Source organism: Caretta caretta, chromosome 1 (assembly GCF_965140235.1).
Source record: "Caretta caretta isolate rCarCar2 chromosome 1, rCarCar1.hap1, whole genome shotgun sequence".
Taxonomy (NCBI): domain Eukaryota; kingdom Metazoa; phylum Chordata; order Testudines; family Cheloniidae; genus Caretta; species Caretta caretta.
In genome coordinates, this window is record NC_134206.1 from 280,371,567 (window position 1) to 280,397,267 (window position 25,701).

General features: G+C 44.0%; 1 protein-coding gene across 4 annotated transcripts in view; it reads right to left on the bottom strand.

Annotated features, from left to right (window-relative positions):
• The window catches only part of ACSS3 (acyl-CoA synthetase short chain family member 3), a 124,861-nt gene that overhangs the window by 12,681 nt on the left and 86,479 nt on the right, over window positions 1–25,701 (bottom strand). The window contains exons 10-13 of one of the 4 annotated variants that reach the window (XM_075124317.1): window positions 18,919–19,014; window positions 12,059–12,122; window positions 10,546–10,748; window positions 9,321–9,970 (exon numbers count right to left, since the gene is read on the bottom strand). The exons of 1 other annotated variant lie outside the window; for it this stretch is intronic. In XM_075124317.1, coding sequence (XP_074980418.1) covers window positions 9,465–9,970; window positions 10,546–10,748; window positions 12,059–12,122; window positions 18,919–19,014 — 869 coding nt within the window. In that variant the 3' untranslated portion in view covers window positions 9,321–9,464. 2 more of the 4 variants (XM_075124319.1, XM_048835687.2) reach the window with 2 other exon arrangements.

Consider the following 25,701-nt stretch of genomic DNA (forward strand, 5'->3'; position numbering starts at 1 on the left):
AGAAGGATGTGGAAAATTTGGAAAACGTCCAGCGGAGGGCAACAAAAATGATTAGGGGGCTGGAGCACATGATTTATGAGGAGAGGTTGAGGGAACTGGGATTATTTAGTCTGCGGAAGAGAAGAATGAAGGGGCATTTGATAGCTGCTTTCAACTACCTGAAAGGGGGTTCCAAAGAGGATGGATCTAGACTGTTCTCAGTGGTAGCAGATGACAGAACAAGGAATAATGGTCTTAAGTTGCAATCAGGGAGGTTTAGGTTGGTTATTAGGAAAAACTTTTTCACTAGGAGGGTGGTGAAGCACTGGAATGGGTTATCTAGGGAGGTGGTGGGATCTCCTTCCTTTGAGGTTTTTAAGGTCAGGCTTGATAAAGTCTTGGCTGGGATGATTTAGTTGGGGATTGGTCCTGCTTTGAGCAGGGGGTTGGACTAGATGACCTCCTGAGGTCCCTTCCAACCCTGATATTCTATGATTCTATATTCTGCATGGATACAGACATTTTGTAATACATAAATACACACAAGATCAGACCCTCAGTTTGTGTAAATTGTCCTAGCACCATTGACTTCAAAGTCATGAGGATCTGGATCACAGCATTTTCAGGTGGTTATACTTATTTTAATTGTAGAAAAATGAAGTGAAATTATGCAGATTAAACTGCAATAATTATTGGGGGGGAGGAAGGTAGAAAAAGGTAAAAACCTATATTTTCAAATATAAAATAAGTTGGGTTTAATTCATAGAAGAAAATAGAAATGACAAAAGTTGAAATGCACCATCAGCTGAGTTCTCAATATGTGCTCCTTTCTGCCACTTTAGTCAGCACCTGAATGTGATGAAGATGGGAGAAGGAGCATTCCACATACATAATACCTGTCAGATGGGAAGAAGCTGCAAAGCTTCCTGGGCTGACACCGGTGATTTTAATTCCACAGTGTTGACTGTCAATAAAAAGTTCAAGAAAACTGAGTTTAACCGTAAAAGATATAATTTCAAAGGGGGATGAACTGGGATTCTATAAAGGTTAACTCTGAATGCAGGGTGGGGGAGAGAGAGAGAGAGAGCGCAAGAGGAGAGAGACAGCGTGCATGCATATATTAGATCAATTCAATAATGTGCCATAAAAGGTCTCCTGGTATGAATTTGGGATGAATGTATTACTCCCAAGTAATGCCTCATACATGAGATCTTCACTTTCACCCTGGCAGTCACCAAATACTGACAAACGCCACTATGATTCATAACACTATGCAAAGGACAACACCTCCAGCACTGAAACATTCCCCAGTAGCGTAGCAGTGTCCATACAGATAAAATATAAACTGTATGTGGGACTTCAGCCCACAGGAAATGGTGTTAGCAAGTCAACCACATCTACACTACAAGATTTACTTTTATCAACACAAAAGGACAATTTTTCTTTTTTCTATAGAAAGTATTAACAGAATAAGCCATGGCAAAACAAGCTAAATCATCACTGTTCTTCCTAAGTTGATGGGCCTCTCAGGGTCAGACTCAGCTATCCTCCACGTGATTCACTTTAAGAGGACCAGAAGGATGTATTTGGCAACAGAATGTGGTCAGAGTTTCAGCTGATGGGACACTTCCCAGTAAAGTGTATGAACATCCATGGGGTATCTAGCCACTCCCCATATCGCCCATTTTTATGGGTTTATTGGACAGCTTTAGGTGCATATCCGACCTGCTTGTCATAGGGCCATGGTTGGAACCAGGTGGAGCAGGGAGGGACCAGGGTTCCCCTACCGCTGACCCTAAAGACTCTCACCATCAGGTGATACAGCCACAGACTCTTGCCACTAAGCAATACAGCTGGATGCAGACCCAACCCCCCACCAACAGAAGTTCAAACTGCAACAACAGAGGATAGCGTACTGGTATTCTACCAGGAATTACACGATACAAAAAGTATGCAGATTCCCCACCCCGGCCTTCTCCACCAACTCATCCAACTGCAGCAAAAGTCAAGATGGGGGTTGGGAGGACAGAATAAAAACCCACAATACAAATACCCTTACAATCTTTAAAGCTCTTTAAAAAGGGAAACTTGTTAAGAAAGCTCACTGTTGGCTTTACCAAGCCAGGCAACGACACTTTAAAAGGTCCCCTACAGTATAGGCATTAATGACAAGAACCTAGAATAAAAGATGATACAGGATACAGAAATAGCTATACATGAATATATAACAAATATAGTTCAGCTTAACTGCCACAAAATCACCAAATTCACCAATGAGTACTCTTCCTCTTCCACTTTTGGGGCAAACAGTCAAGTGCTTCAAAATATTTTGTTGAGTGCTGATATTTGGAAAAAAACGGTTACTAACCTGTTCAGTAACTGTTGTTCTGGACATGTTGCACATGTCCAATTCAACCTTGGTGCCTGTCTACCCAGCGCATAGCCATTGGAAACTTTTCCCCTCAGTAGTACCCACTGAGTAGCTTGAGTTCCTCCTGCTGACACACACTACTGCATGCAGGTATAAAGGACAGAGCGGCTCCCTGTTCCCCCTCAGTTTCATCTTGCCAGATCTCCGACATAGAGGGTTAGGAGGACAGGTCATGATTGGAGAACAACTTGCTCAACCCTAGCATTGTCTCTCGAGTCCTGAACAACACCACAATGGGAAGCAAATGTGTTGATTGAGGACCAGGTTGTCAATCTACAAATGTGGCTTCAGGCAGAATGCAGGTAAGTACATTGGCTGGCTGATATGGAAAGATGATACCACCTTTGGGAAAACCTCAGATGAGGCTGCAAGTAAACCTTTTTCTTAAAGAAGACTGTATAGAGAAGCCCATCCATTAAGTCAAGCAGCTCTCCTATTCTTCTGGCCAAGGTGATGGCAACCAAAAATGCCATTTTCATTCATTGATGTAGCCAAAGGCTCAAACAGAGGGACCCATAAGTCTTAAAGGTGCTAAATTTAGATTGCTTGGGAGAAGGTGGTCTTGCAACCAAGGATACAATTTGACTAGCCCTTTCAAAAACCCTATAAACATGTTGTTAGAGAAAACAGACCAATTATCTACTTTGGGGTGGAATGCTTACTCCTGGGGGAGTTCTGCACCACTGTGCAATGCAGAATTTGCACAGAAGTAATGTTCTGCACAGAATTTCATTTCTTCCCACAGAACTGGTGCTGCAGAGCTGCTGCTAGGGACTGCTGGACCTGACAAAGCCCGCCTCCCCAAATCGCAATGCACCACTGCAAGAGGCGTAGGCGGGCTGCAGTTCCCAGCATGCCCTGAACAAAGGAGATGGCATGTGGGCCAGGGCTGCACAATAAGCAGAGTGCCCGGAACACAGGGTCACGTGCCCCCCCAGATTTCTGCCAGAGTTTGCTGACCCTGCTCAGTCACATGGAGTGTTCAGGTCCCCTCCCTGAGCAACAGCTGCTGGAGCTGGCAAGCTGCACCCTTCAGGGAGAGGCAGAAGCAACAGCTGAAAGCTGCAGGGAGGGGCCACTGCTTTCCAGGAGGGTTAAGGGGGGGCCCCTTCCCAGAAGGGGGCGTGACTCGACCTGTTCCAGGAGGCAACCAAATCTTTAAATTTTGCCTCCCCCATGAGCAGATACAGGTCATTTCTGCCCAGTAGGACAATAACAAAAGCTGTGTGGAGTGGTGCCTGAACCTGGGCTCTGGAGGGAGGGGGTGCGGGTGTCTGGCCCCACAGCTGAACTCTGGGGGGGAAAAGGGGGTGCAGGTGTCTGGGCTGGGGGGCCCTGTGAAGCCAACTCCAGCACCCCCCAAATATCCCCTTCAGCATCCCTCAAATGTACTCCTGCACCTCCCTCTCACCCCGGCAGCGTTCTCTATTTGGGAACTTGAAATATAGTAATCTACGGGGACACGGTGAAAAAAAACAGAATTGACTAAAAGACTGGAGGGGCAGAGTTTTCCCCGAAGATGTGCCCAGCTGGCATGTGTGAAACACCTAGACTGAGGTGCCCGACAAAAGCATAACAGAGAAACAGGAACTGGGTTGTCATAAGGGTTTCTTTAATTTTCTACTCATGGGGGAATCTTTTTGTTCTCTGTATTGTTACAGACATACTTGCTGACAGGTATTTTGAAATAAATTACCAAAATAATTGAAACTGGCACGATTGTATTGTGTTATTTTGACAAATAAAATATTCAGAATTTTGCAGCATTTTAAAATATTGTACGCAGAGTTTTTAATTTTTTTGGTGCCAAATTTTTTATTTTTTGGCACAGAATTCCCTCAGGAGTAAATGCTGGAAAGCTGCCTGATATACCTTCACAGAACTAGCAGTCAAACCTCAGTGTTTTAGGTACAATAAGCTATCTAGTAGCTGTTGAACTGAAGAAAGGAACGGTGATGCTGCCTGCCTGATCACAGTAGTAAGAATGCGTTGTTCAGGGAACCCAGGCTGTGATCTTGTAGGGAACAGAACTGCTGATACTTTCTGTTGATCCTTCTCGCAAATAGGTTTATTTGCGGAAACCCCCACCAATGGAAGATGTATCTGACTAGATGTGGACAACGAGACCAATTGTGGTGTCTTGTAAATGATCTGCTCAGGTGATCTGCCAGATTGTTTTGGACCCTGGTAGATAAGAAGCTTCTAGACCTATTGAGTTGGCAGTGCAAAGCTCACAAAGCAGCGTAGCCTCTTGACAGAGCGGGCTACTCCCTGCTTGCTGAGATAGAACATTGCTGCTGTGTTCTCTGTGAGGACTAAAAGGATGTTTCCCTTGATCTGTAGCAGAAAAACTTGACAGGCCAATCTAACAGTTTTCAACTTTCTGACATTGATGTGGAAAGCCAAGTCCTCTGCGGACCTAAACTCTGAGTCTGCAGAGAACCCAGATGGGTCCTCCAGCCAAAGGCAGACACATTGATCACGAACATGAGCATCATCTGCAGGGAGGCAAAAGGACTCCTACACATACATTAGCTGGAATTGTCCATCAAGCTAGGGAGGTGAGGGCATCAGAGGGCACCTTCACTACCGAGTCCAGATGGTGACAGCACGCTGAGTAGCCAACCCTGTAGAATTATGAGGTGCAGTCTGGCATATTGAACCACATAGGTGCACAAGGCCACATGCCCCAGGAGCCTCAAACAGTTTCATGCAGTTGTGACTGGGTGAGCTTTGCAATCTAAAACAATAGACAGTCATCTGAAACCCCAAGTTCAGATCATATCTGTCTTCTGCTATGCCACAATGGTGCCACTTTGGCACCAGAGAGGGCATCATCAAGTCCAGCACCAGGAGTCTTCTGTACTGATTTAGGAGAAATGCTTGGATTTCAGATGTACTCTACTCAAATCTTTCTCACCCCTCTTTTCAGGTTTTGAGGGTGGATATCTTCCCCTGGTTGGCGCCTCTTTGTTGCTAGGCACAAGTGAAGGAGATGAGTGCTGGGACTCTGACAACGTTGGAGACGTACTTTCACTAAAGCTGCAGCACTCAGCACTAAGTTGGAGCAGGTCACCTCAAGCATAGTCCGAGTGCCACCTCCATCAGCAGGAACTTCAGCCTAGCCTTCCTATCCTTGTTTGTTTTAGGCTTCAATTTACAGCAAATCTGGCACCGGTCTTTCACATGTGCTTTGCCCTGGCACTTAAGACAACTACTGTGCAGGTCACTCACTAGCATAGGTTTTGAGCAACAAGAGGCATTCCTCAGTGCTGGGGGTAGAACCCCAAAACATGGAAAACAATAAAAAAAATGGAACATAAATAAATTTATTAACCAACTACAATTATACTTTGTACACAGAGCAGAGAGAAAACTTCTGGTAATGAACAGGGGTTCCAATGACTGTTGTGGGAGTTAAGAAGGAACTGAAAGGGGCGTGGGAACAGCTCTGCCCTTTATACCTGCATGCAGCAGTGATCAGAGCAGAAGATGCTCAAGCCACCCAATGGGTACCGTTAAGGGAAAAAGTTTCTGATGGCCATGTGTCAAAAAGTGTCCATTTTCTGACTGAAATTGAGCTTTTAAATGTATGGGAGGAAAAGAGGTAGGAAGTTAGGGCACTGGCTTGGGATTTGGGAGAGCCAGGTTCAAGTGTTTGCTCTGCATGAACCAAAGTGGAGTTTTTCCATCCCAGATCACACATAATCAGGGAGAACAGGGACTTGAACCTGGCTCTCCCACATCTCCAGCCAAATGTCCTAACCACCCAGTTACGGTCTCAGTCAGTCATGCTTTCCTTCCCCTCCTCTCCAGATTTCCCAACAAAAACTTAGTTGAAACAGATATGTCTGCACAAAACATTTTGACTTTGAGCACATCTCAAAGAAATTTAATTTAGCCAAAAATGTTCCAACCAGTTCTAATGCAGACCAATGTTAAACTTCCAGTATGTTACTTACCAGCCCTCCAAAGGATATTTTTGACCTAGCTCTGCTCTCCTAGCTTGTAAGTCAGAAAGGGGTACCTGGCTGACCAAAAGGACAGTAACCCCAAGTATTTCCTGTAAAACAGCCAAGAAATGCAACAGGCATGTGCCATGGGAGCAGACACAATGGAAACTGAAGATGATGAGAAAGCAGAAAACAAGATAAGAGAAAAGCAGTCAATATTTAGAGTGGCTTTAAGCTGAGGTCCCTGTATCTAAAATCTCCTTTGGGGAGTGGAGTGGAGTGGAAGGTATAAAAAAGGGTGTGCATTTTAAAGTGACTTTTAGTGTTTATGAAACACTGAAGAGACAAAGGAGTTTGCTGTCAAGTGTTATCAAAGAGAAGACACAGCAAGAAAAACAACAATGATTCTCTTGCCTATGGAGTCTTTCAATACATGTTCCTCATCTGAGCTGTGGCCATTCTGGGACAGAATCCAAGGGTATGTCTACACTATGAAATTAGGTCGAATTTATAGAAGCCGGTTTTGTAGAAAGCGGTTTTATACAGTTGATTGTGTGTGTCCCCACACAAGAGCTCTAAGTGCATGTAGTTGGCGGAGTGTATCCACAGTACCGAGGCAACTGTCGACTTCCGGAGTGTTGCACCGTGGGTGGCTATCCCACAGTTCCCGCAGTCTCCGCTGCCCATCTGAATTCTGGGTAGAAATCCCAGTGCCTGATGGGGCTAAAACATAGTCGCGGGTGGTTCTGGGTACATATCGTCAGGCCCCCATTCCCTCCCTCCCTCCGTGAAAGCAGGGGCAGACAATCGTTTTGCGCCTTTTTTCTTGAGTTACCTGTGCAGACGCCATACCACGGCAAGCATGGAGCCTGCTCAGCAAACCGTCACTGTATGTCTCCTGGGTGCTGGCAGATGTGGTACTGCATTGCTACACAGCAGCAGTTAATTGCCTTTTGGCAGCAGACAGTGCAGTATGACTGGTAGCCGTCATCGATGTAGTCCCGGGTACTCTTTTAATCGGGCGCCTGGGCAAACATGGGAGTGACTCAGCCAGGTCATTTCCCTTTTAAGTTTTGTCTCATGGCGATTCAGTCCTACCGGCAGTGCACTGTCTTTTAACCTCCAGCCAGCAGAAGATGGCGGCTAGTCGTCATACTGCACCGTTTTCTGCTGAGCACCCAGGAGATGACGACGGCTAGCGGTCGTACTGCACAGTCTGCTGCCAGCAAGATGTATAAAGATAGATGAAGTGGCTCAAAACAAGAAATAGACCAGATTTGTTTTGTATTCATTTTCTCCTCCTTCCCTCTGTGAAATCAATGGCCTGCCAAACCCAGTTTTGAGTTCTATCCTTGAGGTTTTGAGTTCTATCCTTGAGGGGGCCATTCAGTTTCTCGCAAAGCCACCCCCTTTGTTGATTTTAATTCCCTGTAAGCCATATCGTCAGTTGCCCCTCCCTCCATCAGGGCAACGGCAGACAATCGTTCCGCGCCTTTTTTCTGTGCAGACGCGATACCATGGCAAGCATGGAGCCCGCTCAGATCACTTTGGCAATTAGGAGCACATTAAACACTACGCGCATTATCCAGCAGTATATGCAGCACCGGAACCTAGCAAAGCGATACTGGGCGAGTAGGCGACATCGGCGCGGTAATGTGAGTGATGAGGACATGGACACATACTTCTCTCAAAGCAGGGGCCCTGGCAATGTGGGCATCATGGTGCTAATGGGCCAAGTTCATGCAGTGGAACACCAATTCTGGGCTCCGGAAACAAGCACAGACTGGTGGGACCGCATAGTGTTGCGGGTCTGGGACGATTCCCAGTGGTTGCGAAACTTTCGCATGCGTAAGGGCACTTTTATGGAACTGTGTGACTTGCTTTCCCCTGCCCTGAGGCACAAGAATACCAAGATGAAAGCAGCCCTCACAGTTGAGAAGCGAGTGGCGATAGCCCTGTGGAAGCTTGCAATGCCAGACAGCTATCGGTCAGTCGGGAATCAATTTGGAGTGGGCACATCTACTGTGGGGGCTGCTGTGATGCAAGTAGCCAAACACAATCAAAGATCTGCTGATATCAAGGGTAGTGACCCTGGGAAATGTGCAGGTCATAGTGGATGGCTTTGCTGCAATGGGATTCCCTAACTGTGGTGGGGCCATAGACGGAACCCATATCCCTATCTTGGCACCGGAGCACCAAGCCGGCGAGTACATAAACCGCAAGGGGTACTTTTCAATAGTGCTGCAAGCACTGGTGGATCACAAGGGACGTTTCACCAACATCAACGTGGGATGGCCAGGAAAGGTACATGACGCTCGCATCTTCAGGAACTCTGGACTGTTTCAAAAGCTGCAAGAAGGGACTTTATTCCCAGACCAGAAAATAACCGTTGGGGACGTTGAAATGCCTATATGTAACCTTGGGGACCCAGCCTACCCCTTAATGCCATGGCTCATGAAGCCATACACAGGCAGCCTGGACAGTATTCAGGAGCTGTTCAACTACAGGCTGAGCAAGTGAAGAATGGTGGCAGAATGTGCATTTGGACATTTAAAAGCGCGCTGGCGCAGTTTACTGACTCGCTTAGACCTCAGCGAAACCAATATTCCCACTGTTATTACTGCTTGCTGTGCGCTCCACAATATGTGTGAGAGTAAGGGGGAGACATTTATGATGGGGTGGGAGGTTGAGGCAAATCGCCTGGCTGCTGGTTTTGCACAGCCAGACACCAGGGTGGTTAGAAGAGCACAGGAGGGCGCGGTGCGCATCAGAGAAGCTTTGAAAACCAGTTTCATGACTGGACAGGCTATGGTGTGAAAGTTCTGTTTGTTTCTCCATGATGAAACCCACCGCCCCTTGGTTCACTCTACTTCCCTGTAAGCTAACCACCCTCCCCTCCTCCCTTCAATCAACGCTGTCAGAGGCAATAAAGTCATTGTTGCTTCACATTCATGCATTCTTTATTCATTCATCACACAAATAGGGGGATAACTACTAAGGTAGCCCGGGAGGGGTGGTGGAGAAGAGAAGCAGCAGGAGGGGTGATGGAGGAGGGAAGGACAAGGCCACACAGCACTTTAAAAGTTTAAAACTTTAAAAACTTATTGAATGCCAGCCTTCTGTTGCTTGGGCAATCCTCTGGGGTGGAGTGGCTGGGTGGCCGGAGGCCCCCCCACCGCGTTCTTGGGTGAGGAGGCTATGGAACTTGGGAAGGAGGGCGGTTGGTTACACAGGGGCTGTAGCAGCGGTCTGTGCTCCTGCTGCCTTTCCTGCAGCTCAACCATACGCTGGAGCATATTGGTTTGATCCTCCAGCAGCCTCAGCATTGAATCCTGCCTCCTCTCATCGCGCTGCTGCCACATTTGAGCTTCAGCCCTCTCTTCAGCCCGCCACTTACTCTCTTCAGCCCGCCACCTCTCCTCCCAGTCATACTGTGCTTTCCTGCACTCTGACATTGTCTGCCTCCACGCAGTAGTCTGTGCCATGTCAGTGTGGGAGGACACAATGAGCTCAGAGAACATTTCATCACGAGTGCGTTTTTTTCGCCTTCTAATCTTCACTAGCCTCTGGGAAGGAGAAGATCCTGTGATCATTGAAACACATGCAGCTGGTGGAGAAAAAAAAAAAAAAGAGGCTGTGGTATTTAAAAAGACACATTTTCTAAAACAATGGCTACACTCTTTCATGGTAAACCTTGCTGTTAACATTACATACACAGCACATGTGCTTTCGTTCCAAGGTCGCATTTTGCCTCCCCCCAGCACGTGGCTAGCCCCTCACAAGCTAACAGCAGGGAACATTTCTGTTCAGCCACAGGCAAACAGTCCAGCAGGAACGGGCACCTCTGCATGTCCCCTTAAGAAAAGCACCCTATTTCAACCAGGTGACCACGAATGATATCACTCTCCTGAGGATAACACAGAGAGATAAAGAACGGATATTGTTTGAATGCCAGCAAACATACACTGCAATGCTTTGTTATACAATGATTCCCGAGTATGTGTTACTGGCCTGGTTTGGTAAAGTGTCCTACCATGGTGGGTGGAATAAGGCTGCCCTCCCCAGAAACCTTTTGCAAAGGCTTTGGGAGTACATCCAGGAGAGCTGCAAATGCCAGGGCAAATTAATCATTAAACATGTTTGCTTTTAAACCATGTAGAGTATTTTAAAAGGTACACTCACCAGAGGTCCCTTCTCCGCCTGGCGGGTCCGGGAGGCAGCCTTGGGTGGGTCCGGGGGGGACTGCCTCCAGGTCCAGGGCAAGAAACAGTTCCTGGCTGTCGGGAAAACCGGTTTCTCTGCTTGCTTGCTGTGAGCTATCTACATCTTCACCATCATCATCTTCCTCGTCCCCAAAACCTGCTTCTGTGTTGCCTCCATCTCCACTGAAGGAGTCAAACAACACGGCTGGGGTCATGGTGGCTGAACCCCCTAAAATGGCATGCAGCTCATCATAGAAGTGGCATGTTTGGGGCTCTGACCCAGAGTGGCCATTTGCCTCTCTGGGTTTCTGGTAGGCTTGCCTCAGCTCCTTAAGTTTCATGCGGCATTGCTTCGGGTCCCTGTTATGGCCTCTGTCCTTCATGCCCTGGGAGATTTTGACAAATGTTTTGGCATTTCGAAAACTGCAAAGGAGTTCTGATAGCACGGATTCCTCTCCCCACACAGCAATCAGATCCCGTACCTCCCGTTCGGTCCATGCTGGAGCTCTTTTGCGATTCTGGGACTCCATCATGGTCACCTCTGCTGATGAGCTCTGGCCAGCGTGGCAAGCTGCAGGTGACCATGCAAACAGGAAATTAAAATTCAAAAGTTCGCGGGCCTTTTCCTGTCTACCTGGCCAGTGCATCTAAGTTGAGAGTGCTGTCCAGAGCGGTCACAATAGCGCACTCTGGGATAGCTCCCGGAGGCCAATACCAGCTAATTGCATCCACAGTACCCCAAATTCAACCCGGCAAGGCCGATTTAAGCGCTAATCTACTTGTCAGAGGTGGATTAAGGAAATCGATTTTAAGAGCCCTTTAAGTCGAAAAAAAGGGCTTCACCGTGTGGACGGGTGCAGGTTTATATCGATTTAACGCTGCTAAATTCGACCTAAACTCCTAGTGTAGACCAGGGCTAAGTAACCTTTTCCATACAAACCACACTTTCAGATAACAGAAGGGCTCTTGCTTTAGTAGGATGAGGAAACAATCATTCTAAACCTAACAATTTGCAAATGCTGCTTTAGGTTGAGCCAGCTAGACAATGAAGCAGCAAGCAGTCATTGCTTTATCCTCCTAGAAATCAAGCATGTAATTCTGTGACGCTGAAGACCTCCACGGAATCAGGAGGAAGTCGGAGACATGGCAGTGTTCTCTTGCATCACAGGAATTAGACTTGTTCTTATGCTGGCAAATAAGAAACATGGCAAAGAAGGCTGCCATTAAGGAAAAAAAGCAGTATAGAGGTTTTTTTTAAGCCTTTTGTACCAGGTGAGTTGAGTGCTCCCATATTAGTGTTGCAGGGTAAAGTGAGAGATTCCTAAAAATCAACATCAGAGACAGCCATGCTCTTCTACTCTCATCTTCCTTACTTTATGTGCCACTGCTATTTAGGTCTTTCCCAAAAAATAATAGTTTGCCCTTCTCAACAGTTTTCATGGAAGGCAGCTCCCCTTAATTATAAGACACCTTGTAAGTTTTGACTTGCTTACTTTACCACAATATTTCCTAAAGTCTTGGCCTTCACTGGTTGCTTGTTGTCATCCAGAACCATCACTGCAAAGTAAAGAAAGAGATCATTTTTTCCCTTGCAAATGGTACTTTTCAGATGGACAAGGACAATTTCTAAAAAGCTTGTCTACCTGGGGAGTTAGTGCAAGGCAAGCCAGGGTGAGAATCTACAATGCACTAACCAGCTAGGTAGACCCTGATACAGAGCACTATGGAACATCTAGTGTGCAGTAACAGGGTCTACACAGGAAGCTAGTACGTAGTAGATTCATACCCTGGCTTGCAGCACACTAATTCACTCAGTCTATAAACCTTAATTTGATGAATGCCCACTTATGTCACACTCAGTTTCGAGCAGGAACAGACAACAAAAGGAATTATAGAATTTCTGGGTACCAAAATAGAGGAGTTAAAGATTGCTATTGGCATCCCCACCACAAATACCCTACGCCTTAAACTAACGACACACAAACTGAGAGGGAGAAGCACCTGGTTTGAATGAAAAAGAACCAACCCCAAACTAAAAATTAAAAGAAAAAAAATCTCCAGACAGCGAAATCTGAATCTTCAGTTAAGAAAAGCCCTTTCAGAAGTAGGGCAGTGAGCCCACGAAAAAGAGCCCACAAGAAATATTAGTAAGTGATAACTAAGATTATTAGAGATTGACCTAAAACTCTCTGTTTTTCAAATGCACAAGATCTGTCTCTGATTTGTCAGACTCTGCATAGTGAAACCACCATCCCAACAGGGAAGGATTGTGTTTTTCATACTTAGAGAGGTGAGGTGAAGTGAAGTGACTTCTGATTTGCCCAAACTCACACAGTGGCATAGCTGGGAACAGAATCCAGAGACCAACTCCAGTGCCCTTTTCAATGGTCCACACAACCTTTGTTACAATCTTCAGTAATTCGGTTATATTTCAATAGAGGAAATTTAGGTTTCAATGGACAGAGCCTGGCATCTCCTCTTGGATACAGTCTTTATCTTGGAAATCTATTAGAATCAAATCCTTGCTGCCTGGGAACAAAGGAAGGATGACAAATAACTTGTTGTCCAGGGCTGTGGTACCCTTATCTGTACTAACTACTCAGAGGCATGGCTTATAATAGCTAGAGATACCTCATTAAGAATGGTTGATGCATGTGAACAGCAAGTGGAGGTAGGGAGGAGAGGCATAGTAAGCCTTTTAAATCATAAGCTTTTTGAGTGTGGCCAAGCAGAGGAGGTAACTAACAGATACGGCAATTTCCTGCAATATCCTTAAAAAACCTGATTGAATTAAGTTTATTTGGAGTCCATTATATTAAACACAAAGGTAATGTATTATTGTGAGCCCTGGGAAATGTTATGAACTTCAAAGGACAATGGGCCAGACAAGAATGGACTTTTGGACAGTGTCAAGTGGTTTGCCTGGGGAATCTCAAAGGGGAGGTTGAATGCAGCCTTTCGAAGCAATGCCATGAGGAGGAAATCATTGTCTACTGCTTACCCACTCCCAGAATCTGAAGATCAAAGATCCAAGATATCTAAAGAAAGGACTCACCATTTTATGGGGATGCTTGTTCTGAACTACAGGTGTTTTAACCACAGGAAAATCCCTTGGCGGGGTTTGAAGGACTGACTCCTACCAGTCTTTGCTGAAGTTGGGGTGATCTCTGTCAAGCTTATTAGCATGCGTGTAGACTCTTTATTGTTTTTAATGTTTTCTCTGTAATGCTTTTCACTTGAATAAATGTGCTTGATTAGGAAGAGCTGTGCAGTAATTTATACATATGGGCAATTATGATGTTTACGGCCTCTGAAAAGAAAGCAAAGAGTAAACGCTGGCCTATTTAGGCAGTCTGGCTTGCCAGGAATAACACAATGTAGGTAGGGAACTATGCAGCCTGGAAAACCCTGACCACGACTGGAGGGAACAAGATGTGGGTCTCTGCCCAAGAGAGGTGACAGCTGAGGAACAGGGAGCCTAAAAGCGGGTGCCCTTGCTGGAGCCCGTAGGGGAATACAAGGTTGACCTGACCTGCAACAGTAACATCCAGCTAGGTCTATCCTGCTACAACAACCTTGGACAATATGAAAGAAAGTTGAGGTGAGAGAGGAGATACCCACATCTGCCAACAGACCTCTGAAGTATCATTGGGCTTACCTAATACACAGACTCCAGGACTGCTGCAATTTGATCTTTGCTGACTGAAACCACTCCTTCAGAAAGGACAGTGATTTTAACACCTGCATAGCCTGTCACAGACAATGGGTCAGAGGCTTGGCATCAGGACAGATACAGACCCAAGAATTCGAAGGGTTAATTAGACAGTCAAAAGGTAAGCTCAGAAAGGTTCTGGGAAGGATGAATAGGAACTCAGAAGTCATCCTGTGCCCTCTATTTGAGGGAGGACAAGTTTGGGATGCTAACAAGAAGCTTCCATTCTCCTGGGCAATGACTACAAATTCTGTAAACACTATTTGTTTCTTGTACCTGTTCAAGTAACGTAAGAAAATCCATCAAGCTAGACTTGGAGAACTTGGACTCATATAGTAGGAGGAGATAGTCTTACTCATACCACAATTTCAACAACTTACTTTTTTTTTTGATACATTAGAGTCCTCAGTTTAATATAATTTGTTTATCAAGGCGCTAACATCAGTTTTTCATATTAGATTTTGTTTCCTGAAAGCTATGTACTTAGGTTTCCAAGATTTTTAGATTTTTTTTTTTAAAAAGAACAGTAGTTTAGGGGTATTCCTGAATTACATGGCTACCAACCTATATTCAGGGTATTTACCGCCCTCAAATCCAGGACTTGCTGTATTTTGTCTTGGATCAATAACAAACAAACTTATAGACTAAGGGACCAATACCAAATAGCAGGTCAGATCTCAGAAAATGTCAGAGCTAGAAATGAATGAGGTATATTATTAAAAAATTAATTCAGGTTTTAAATTAGTTTTCCAGTAGTATGCAGCATTCATAGCCTGGCCTCGTCACCCAACACTGAATCTTGAATCGTTTACCCCAATGTAAAGCTGGAGTCACTTCACACAATTTACTTTACTCTGTATTTACAATGGTATAACAGGAAAGAATTTGGCCATTTGGGGGGAAAAGGCATTTCTTCCAATTTTACTTCCCCAAATCCAATTTAAATGTATCATGACTTCAGCAACCATTGTCCAGAGAACTACTAATGCAATTTTATACCATCAAAAAGCACACAGCCCATCTTTTAAATGGCATAAAACATTTATCTCAAACTAGTAGCTAAAGTAGCAGCAGCTAGAGTCATAACACAACTGAAGTGAGGAAAAGTGAGATAGTAATCAGAAGTGATTTCAAGGTCCTGTATTTCATTAATAGCAGGGTTACAGGATTTGTAAACTTTTCCAGTAAGTGGTCCTGAACCATTTGTTAGAAAGGAAATGTGACTGTTCCCTTACAGAATATACCTGAACGTGTGATCATTTTGTCGTCCATTTTAAAGTACAGTAGAACCTCAGAGTTACGAACATCTCAGAAATGGAGGTTGTTCACAACTCTGAACAAAACGTTATGGTTGTTCTTTTAAAAGTTTACAACTGAATATTGACTTAATGCAGCTTTGAAACTTTCCTATGCAGAAGCAATATGCTGCTTTCCCTTTATTTGTTTTTAGTAGTTTACATTTAACGTAGTACTGTGCTGTATTTGGGTTTTTTTGGTTTTCTGGTTTGGGTCTCTGCTGCTGCCTGATTGCATACTTCCAGTTCCAAATGAGGTGTCTGGTTAACTGATCAGTTCGTAACTCTGATATTCGTAAGTCTGAGGTTCTACTGTAATTCCCTCTGATCCATTTAGAACAAAGCTTTTAAATACTCTAACATCAGGTTTTGCAGAGTTCATTTAAAATCTCTGTATATGTGCTTCCCACATATTCTTGCTAAGCCTGACTACCAGAGCTTTATGAACAGGTTTCATGCAATTAAATTCTGCAATTGTTCCCTGATTATTAGAGCTGTGGTCAAACTTTAAGCCTTTTCTCTAACTTCCTCTTTCATTCATTGTTTGTCTTCATACAATAACTACTAGTGCCAAAGTCTAGGGCAGCTGAAAAGGTTTTTTTTATGTTCATATTCACTTCTACTTGTTAGAAGAAAAGTCAGCCAACGGCTCCTTCCCAAGAATGTGAGCACTCCTCCTGTAGATGGCTTGACCTAAAAAAAAAATCTAATTATGTGTCCTTCTTGAAGTAATTCCTGAACACTCTGGGTCATAATCAGAGGTATAAATCCCATGTATAAAAATATTTTAGAATTCTTAATCTCATGGCTGCGCACTCTGCATGCAAACACCTTCCAAATAACAAAAGCTCTCACTTTTTATGCCCTATGCTGGTTCACAGCCTACAGTTTTGTACAGCTAGAAATAAAAATGCTACACAAGTACTGTTAGGATATAATGACAGGTTTCAGAGTAGCAGCCGTAAAAAGAAAAGGAGTACTTGTGGCACCTTAGAGACTAACAAATTTATTAGAGCATAAGCTTTCATGAGCTATCTGATAAAATGAGCTGTAGCTCACGAAAGTTTATGCTCTAATGAATTTGTTAGTCTCTAAGGTACCACAAGTACTCCTTTTCTTGTTAGGATATAGATATTCAGGCCTGCCTGTAAAGGCCTATACTCTAAGAATTTAGGTGTATTCTTATCACTTAGCTAGTTACGGAGATATAAAAGAAAGAATCAAAATCACTGTCTGCCAGTGTAAAAGCCTTCTCTCACTGTGACAGTCTGAGGCCCTGTTCTTAGGCTAAGATCTTTGGCTAAGCAGGAGAAGCAGCCATAAGCTATTGGGCTGTTAGGAATACAATCCTGTCCCGATAATGACTATCACCTCCAGAGAAAGGGAAGTGCCTAGAAAATGTAAAAGGAAACTTAGTTTGATAGCATCCTGTCTGGCAAGAACTCACTTATCGATAGCTGGGATGTGAAATCCTCATTTCTGTGTTGTTCTATCATTGTAGTCCCCATTTCCCTATTGTTTGTCTGTATAATCTCTGTCTGGTTCTGTGATTGTTTCTGTCTGCTGTATAATTAATTTTGCTGCGTGTAAACTAATTAAGGTGGTGGGATATAATTTGTTAAATAATCATGTTACAATATATTAGGATTGGTTAGTCAAATTTCAGGAAAATGATTGGTTAAGGTATAGCTAAGCAGAACTCAAGTTTTACTATATAGTCTGCAGTCAGTCAGGAAGTAAGGGGGGCGATGGGAACAGGGAATGGGGGTGGGGAAATTGGAATCATGTTTTGCTAAGCGGGGGAATGGGAACAAGGACACAGGTAAGGCTCTGTGGTGTCAGAGCTGGGAAGGAGGACACTGTGGTAGGAAACTGGAATCATGCTTGTTTGAAGTTCACCCCAATAAACATTGAATTTTTTGCAAAATTTGGACTTCGGGTATTGTTGCTCTCTGTTCATGCGAGAAGGACCAGGGAAGTAAGCGGGTGAAGGAATAAGCCCCCTAACAAGTACGGAAACATAACGTGTTTAACAACTCTCTCAAATATGAGCCCCTGTACAAGTCTGAACACAAACACTGTCTTCTTTGATAAAACGAATGGGGATGTGAGGCAGGTACAAATAGCCAGGATTTATACCCTTACTGTGTTGCTTTTTAGTTCATCATTACATATTTGTAGAGGTCACAGACTTCACAGGAAGAATCATCTTTATACACTTAAAATCAGGTGAGTTTTTATATTGAATTGTTGTGGAGAAAAAGATCAGATCAGTGTGTTTCTCAAACATATATGTACAATGTATATGCCCAACAAGCAAAACCATTTAGCCTCTGAACAACACATGAAGTCATAGATGTAAGCTACAGGTATGATAATACATTCTTAAAGCACTATTTAGCTACATAGTCTAGCTACTATTCCCTCTCCACCAATTATAAAGATGATCACTATTAACACTATTTTTCCTAACCACTAAAAAACAATGTCACTGCTGGTTATGATTTAACACGAGATTACTGCAGATTATGGTTTGAAGCTCTGAGCATTTCATAATATCCATTGCTCGTTTGTATGCAGGCATTCCAAACCTTCAGACTCAACAGTACAATGACAACTGCAGTAGCCAATTCCTTGTGCACTTTCAAATCTCACTGTATGCCAGAGAAATTTTGGGTGCACAAGGAATGCGTCAGACTAACAACTGAAAGATGGAAAGGAATTTTTGCTAACAGGGCAGACTGCTAAGGATCTGACCTTGTGAGTTTTTGAGCACTTCCTGAAAATTCAAGCATCTTCAAGGGATACAGGATAAATTAAAACCCACATGATTAAATGGTTGCTGTAATTTTAATTGTACTGGATACTGGAGCCTGATTGTAAGAACTGATGCCTCTGCACCTGACATGGGTCAAAAAGTTGCATGTGTGCATGTGAGAGAGAGAGAGAAAATGGCTTTAAGTCAATCCTGAGGGCACTGGGCTGGTTCCAGGGGGCAACATGGAATAGCATCAGGTCTGCTCTAAACTGTGCCAATTGGTAACATACACAATTGAATCTCCTGGATGTGTCAGCTCCGAAATCATGTTTTCTTCCCCAGCCAAACTGGAGAGGAAGGAAAAATAAAGAAATGTTGGTGAGGAACTACTATGTTGACCCAACGTCACATGGACATTCACCCAGTTAAGTAGCCAGTTAAGCCAGAGAGGTGCAAAACTGATGGAGGAGAGGCCAATTTTGGCCCTAGATAACTGCAATCTTAAGGCCCGATCTTGTGAGGTGCTGAGCTCTCACTCAGAAGTGCAAGCAACCTCCTCTCCTATTGATATACACTGCACACTCTTACCATTGTATCCTGGCACTGGTTTTCCTGCCTGTCCTGGTGGAGGAGTTGTTGAGTTTCCCAAACCAATGCAGGAAGCAGTAATTGCAGACCCAGTTTCTGTTATGTAATAGAAGGAAAATTTGTCAGTTAAGGCTTGTACTTAGTGACATTAAGTACTTAGTGGTGCCAAGCTTTGTTTCTAGTTCAGCACATCAAAAATACATTCCCAGATGAGCAATGAAAGAAAGATTCATATAGAATATGGAATGAATGCAAATTTTCGCCACAGAAATCAGAGTGTACCAAAAGGCCACATTTCCATTCAATAACAGATAATGAAAAAAAAAATCTGTATTGCACTAAGAAAAAAGGAACCTGGAGCTTATTCTGCTGTGGACCTAGGAGAGTCAGAGAACAATAAATTACACATTTGCAAGAAACCTATAGACGATAGGACTGCTACATAAGATTATTTTATATATGTATTTTAAGAGTTGTCCCATCAACCAGAATCAAGAGGAACAATCTCTAGAAAACACACCAGCCTTGTCTTATTATTATTCTTCCTCTCTGTTTAGACTGTCCTAGTGCTTTCTGTGTAAGGTGGTTGCACGTAGCTTTAGTAGGCCAAGCTGACCACACATACCGGCATTCCTCCATTTCACTCCATGAGCTCCCAGGGTGCCATCCTCCCATCCCCCTTTATTTCAGGGATTCCCTGTAACTTACCCCACCCACTCCCTCATGCCTGGTGCTCTATGTGTCCCCATCCCTCCCTCCCCTCCATGCAAATGGCTCTGTGAGCCCTCATCCCCCATCCATGTCAGAAACTCTGTGATCCCCCCACCCATTTCCCCTCATGGCAGGGACTCTGTGTACACCCTCATTTCCCCTATACCAGGGTCCCCCAAATTACCTCCCACCATGGATTCGGTTTCATTCCCTCCCTTATACCAGTATTCTTCCATTCCAAGAGCTCCCATCCCTCATTTCCTTTTCCTCATCATTTTTATTTCCATCTTTGAGATAAGTAATTCAGGGTGTCAACATGTTAAACTACTGGAAGGATGAGCAGAAATGAGATGGGATGGGATATTGTTATACTGGAAGATATTAATGGGTGCCTTCAACCAGTTTGATTTATAGACAGTTGTAGAGAAAGTGGAAGCTGCTGTTGTCCTAAACAGATGGCAGGGGCTCTATGTTCCCCATTTTCCTCCTTTCAGTTTTCCAATTTCCCTTGTATATCAGTACACTGATGCCTAGAATATTCCCTGGAATTGGTCAGATGTGGTATTTAAAATTTATGGTGTTACATACAGACAGAGGAATGCAGTTTTGCAAAGCCTTCGCAAGGTCAACAGAATTCTATTTTGGGGCTGAGAAATTCTATCCCTTGAGATGCTCAGAAAGCAGACAAATGCAATATTTCCCAATTTCATAATGCTGGGCAGGAAGACCAGAGAGTAGTCTCTTATGAAGCAATGGATCACTACTTTATCTGGAACAACTGCAAATAGTTCAGGAATATCTATTTTATAACTCCTGGGGTTCTCATGGAGATACCAGTTTGGGAACTATTTGCAGCTACACAGTGAAGAGGAAAGGAAAAATAAAGTAATATAAAGAACGCCGTAGTAGTAGTATAAAGTAAGTATGACTGTGCTGCAGTCATGAGGTTCTAGATTAAAGCTAGCTCAGTTACATTCACACAAGTTGCAATCAAATCCCATGTTTCAATGTAGACGTACCTTAAGTTTCTGAAGTTACTAGAAAGAAACTTCCTGGGAGTGCTGCGAGCAGGGGAGTCATTCATTCAGTATTGCCAGCCCCAAGCATTCAACAAATCATGAGTCAAACCCCCAAAAGCATGAGATTTGACAAGCAACACACTGAGGTGTTTTTTCTTTTTACTTGCTTTCTGGCTTGTGAATCTTTAGTGCTCAGATATTCAAGCTTATCTCCACACCCCGGATGGCTAGGAATTTACTTTCACTAAAATGAAAGCTGAGGTTCTGATGTGCTCATATAACTCCAGGGTTTGTGAGGAGGGTTAATGAAAATAATTACAATATTCACAATAAAACTGTGAGGGTTGTCTGTGTTTATAGGAGTATTGCTCTACAGCAGCCTTACTTCCTTCTGGAAGGAAGCTAAGTCTGTATTCTTGCTACAGAGGCTTTTCATGTTGGCAGATTCTTACAAGAGTTAACCAGTCAGTGGTGACAATACAGAAAATTTAATAGGGTCCTTATTCAGTCTACTGGCTTTACCAAGTACGCAGGGCCCAAAATGGGCTGGTGTGTAGTAGTTTTGGCCAGTGACACTGATGGCCTTACTGGAATTTCAACTCATCCATTTTTCAAGCTAAGCAAGCCAGTGCAGAACCAGACATGGCCCTTGAACTTGCCCAGCAAGAGAAGCATGCCAAGTTACGAAAAAAATCCCACCTTAAGGCAGCCGGTCTCAGATGCTGGCTGCAGGAGGCAGATAAGAGCTACGCTTAGAAGAGCCACAGAGGTCACAGATAGAACAGGGGAAAGGCAGTGGACGCAGCTGCTGGCAGCTTGAACTGGAACCTCAGGGATCTCCAGTGGGAGGAGGCTGAAATTGGCCAGACCAGGAGCCTTGAGGGTTAAAGGGAAAGTAGAAAAGAGAAAAACAAATGGAGACAACTAACTGAGGGAGAAGAGATTGGGAGAAAGTAAGACTGAGGGTTGCACCTAGGCTGAGAGAAAATCTGTGTGGGGGCGGGGCAGGCACAGATTCACAGTAGAAAACAGAAAGGGGGGAGAAAATGGTTCAGAGTTATAATGACAAAAGGAGGAAAGAAAGAGTAGAATAAATGATGTGTGAAAACTAGAAAAAACAATAAGGATACAGTTTCAGAGTAACAGCCATGTTAGTCTGTATTCGCAAAAAGAAAAGGAGTACTTGTGGCACCTTAGAGACTAGCCAATTTATTTGAGCATAAGCTTTCGTGAGCTACAGCTCACTTCATCGGATGCATACCGTGGAAAATGAAGTGAAGTGAGCTGTAGCTCACGAAAGCTTATGCTCAAATAAATTCCACAGTATGCATCCGATGAAGTGAGCTGTAGCTCACGAAAGCTTATGCTCAAATAAATTGGTTAGTCTCTAAGGTGCCACAAGTACTCCTTTTCTTTTTAAGGATACAGTGTTGCTGTACCTCTGAGCCATAGATTAGATAAAAAAGTGAGGGTTATGGCAAAGATTAATAACATCACAATATGGGCCTATTTCCTTCAGAGAGAGAGAGAGACTCTTATTTTGCAGGCAGAAAAAGGGCAAGGGGTTCCTGCTTCCCTATGATGTAAAAGAAAGGAGCCGCGTCCCATTTAACAACACGTGTGAGGATATTTGCCAGGGTTCTCTTGTAGTAGAAGCAGGGAGGCAGTAGCAGAAGGTAACGGAGCTACAGAAAAAGAAACCCTGAAAGATGTTATTCAGCAGGTTTGAAACTGAATTTTCCCCAAAACACTGATATCGGGCTATTATGGACCCTGACCTTTTCTTCCCCATTCATTTTTTTTAAACAGAATGAAGTTATATTGAAAATGAAGGGCAGATACACTTAAATACACCAAATTTCTACATAGTCTGCATTTCCATGGGGTGGGGGGGGAAGGAATCAGAAAGCAAGGGGGAGGGGAGAATCTTCCAGCTGATTGCAGGAGTTGCAGGGAGGAGGCTGCCAAACCTACTGCAACAGGTCTGTTGAGAAAGGACTGGTCTACACTACTAAATTATGCCAGCATAACCATGTCATGTAGGAGTGTGAAAAAATTCACACCTTCTAGGCCAGTAGTGGGCCTGCGGACAGTCAATGTAAACAAAAAGAAAAGGAGGACTTGTGGCACCTTAGAGACTAACCAATTTATTTGAGCATGAGCTGTAGCTCACGAAAGCTTATGCTCAAATAAATTGGTTAGTCTCTCAGGTGCCACAAGTACTCCTGTTCTTTTTGTGAATACAGACTAACATGGCTGCTACTTTGAAACCTGTCAATGTAAACATTGTCTCGCAGCCCGCCAGCAGATTACCCTGATGGGCCACAGGTTGCCCGCCACTGCTGTAGGCAGTCTAGCTATGCCAGCGGAATGGAGTAGTGTAGAGGCAACTAGGCCGACCGAAGAGCCTGTCTGTTAGCTTAGCTAAAATCATTCAGAGTTGATGTGCTGCTACTGCAGCGGCAGAACTCCTTCAGTCAGCACGAGCACTGTCTACACTAGCAGTCTATGCCAGCATAGCTTTACTGAAATAGACTCTTGCAGTGCAGACATGGCCAAAAGTGGTATGTGGCTTTGGCTTTGAGATCAGAGCTGAGAAGAGGAAATCATAGGCCACGGTCAGTCTCCTTTCAGATGACCTGGACTGATCATTTGTTTGTGGACATCACTTGTCAGTGTATTTAAAATTTAAACTTCTGACAAGCTGATGCCCAACTACCTGCTGCTGCAGTAGGTGGTACTGAGGAAAAAGCTCCCCTTCCAAACACCACTCTTCAGCCTGTTAACATTCTCCCTGTGAGGTCCTCCAGCTTATCCTCTCTGCTTCAGTATACTCCGAACAACTGCTACTGTATACAGTTCCTTTCTCTCGTGCCTCCTGTTCCCTTAGATGAGGTCACATTCACTGCTGAGGAGTCAGGTGCAACTCCATTAACTTCAGCTTAGACCAGTGATGGATATAGGCCCAGGCACCAAACAAATGTGGGGGGGGGGGGAGAGATGACACAGGAGGGAGGTAGGAGGATAGCCATAGGCAGCTAGGAACTTAGGGCTGGGAAATCCAGGGCCCAAGACAGTATCCCACCCTTATAACACAACAGCCATCACAAATCTCCTCTTAGGGCAACCTGGGCCTCCTCCATTCCCCCGCATCTTCAGGAAACCTGGGGTTTGTTCCAGAAGAGAGGATTCAGCATTTACCCACCTAAGCAAAGGACTTTGTGGGAGTCAGATTAGCTCTGCTGACATCATCCCAATGCAGCCAAGAGAGCCACAAACAATGACCCCTGCTATGATAATGGTGGAAAACCTCCCCACACCCATGTTGGATTCTCAAATCAGGGAGGACATGTAGGACTGGTCTAGGTTGCAGGAAGAATATACTCAGTGTCAGGTCTGGGACTGGGAAGCGGGGAAGAGTCTGGTCATGGAGATTCTGGAAAATTCTTGATTTTAGAACTTATTTTGTCTTTATTCTACTCCTAGAAGTTGGCATGAGACTGCTAAACTCAGTTCACATGGGCTGCAAAGTAGCTGTGTCACTGAAAATTGTTATGGTACCTATCAACCTAAGCCACATTTGAACTTGTAACAATCAGACATCGCCAGAAGGCTGCATGTCTCATTATGAGTTTCATGAAACCATCCAATACATGATTTTATCGCTGTTTTAATGCAATGTTCTGGATGTGACAGTCTGTAACTCAGCAAACCAATTTATATTTCTTACTCACAACACTGTCAAGTACAGAAATATTAATAAATTCTATCATTAGTATCATTGTAGACAGCAGTTTGTGAACTCCAGCCAATTTCTGTTTATACACAAGTTGACAGGAATAGGGAATGCCTTTGACGAGGCAAATTACTACAGCTGCAAAGCAATGATTCTGTCAAAAAAATGGAATGAGCATAGAACATTACAGTAACCTAATCCACAGATATGATTAGTGTGCACTAGGAACTGACATAAATTTGTCACTGCAGTCCTCCTGTTCAAAGGTCTTGGAGAGAGGGGAGATTTGTGAAGTCTTCAAGGATAAGTTAGGATCCACTTGGTGCTTTTTATGCACTATCTACAGAACTAACAATGTGAACTAAAAGTGAACCATGCTATTATATTGATTTATATTTCTGCACTTACTTGCTACACAATAAAAAATATAAAAAGACTGAACTGTGTTCCATCTCTTCTAAATAAGGAATATATATTTCTAATACAGAAAATATGCAATTTCAGTAGCAGCTAATTTGTGATACTGTCTTGATAGTTACAACCATGAATGTAACATTTTTAGTATCTACCCTATCATAGAGTCAAATGCTGGTCTCTGATGTGCATACATGGTTCACATGAGACAGTGGGAACCTAACAAACAGCCCTGTATCTTGGCCCAATTAGCCCTGTATCCTGTCTTTCAACGGTGGCCAGTGCCAAAGGGAATGAAGACAACAGCAAGTTTGCACACGACACTAAACTGGGAGGAGAGATAGATAAGATGGAGGGTAGGGATAGGATACAGAGGGACCTAGACAGATTAGAGGATTGGGCCAAAACAAATCTGATGAGGTTCAACAAGGACAAGTGCAGAGTCCTGCACTTAGGATGGAAGAATCCCATGCACTGCTACAGACTAGGGACCGAATGGCTAGGCAGCAGTTCTGCAGAAAAGGACCTAAGGGTTACAGTGGACGAGAAGCTGGATATGAGTCAACAGTGTGCCCTTGTTGCCAAGAAGGCCAATGGCATTTGGGGCTGTATAAGTAGGGACATTGCCAGCAGATCAAGGGACGTGATCATTCCCCTCTATTCGACATTGGTGAGGCCTCATCTGGAGTACTGTGTCCAGTTTTGGGCCCCACACTTCAAGGAGGATGTGGAAAAATTGGAAAGCATCCAGCAGAGGGCAACAAAAATTAGGCGACTGGAATACATGATTTATGAGGAGAGGCTGAGGGAACTGGGATTGTTTAGTCTGTGGAAGAGAAGAATGAGGGGGGATTTGGTAGCTGCTTTCAACTACCTGAAAGGGGGTTCCAAAGAGGATGGATC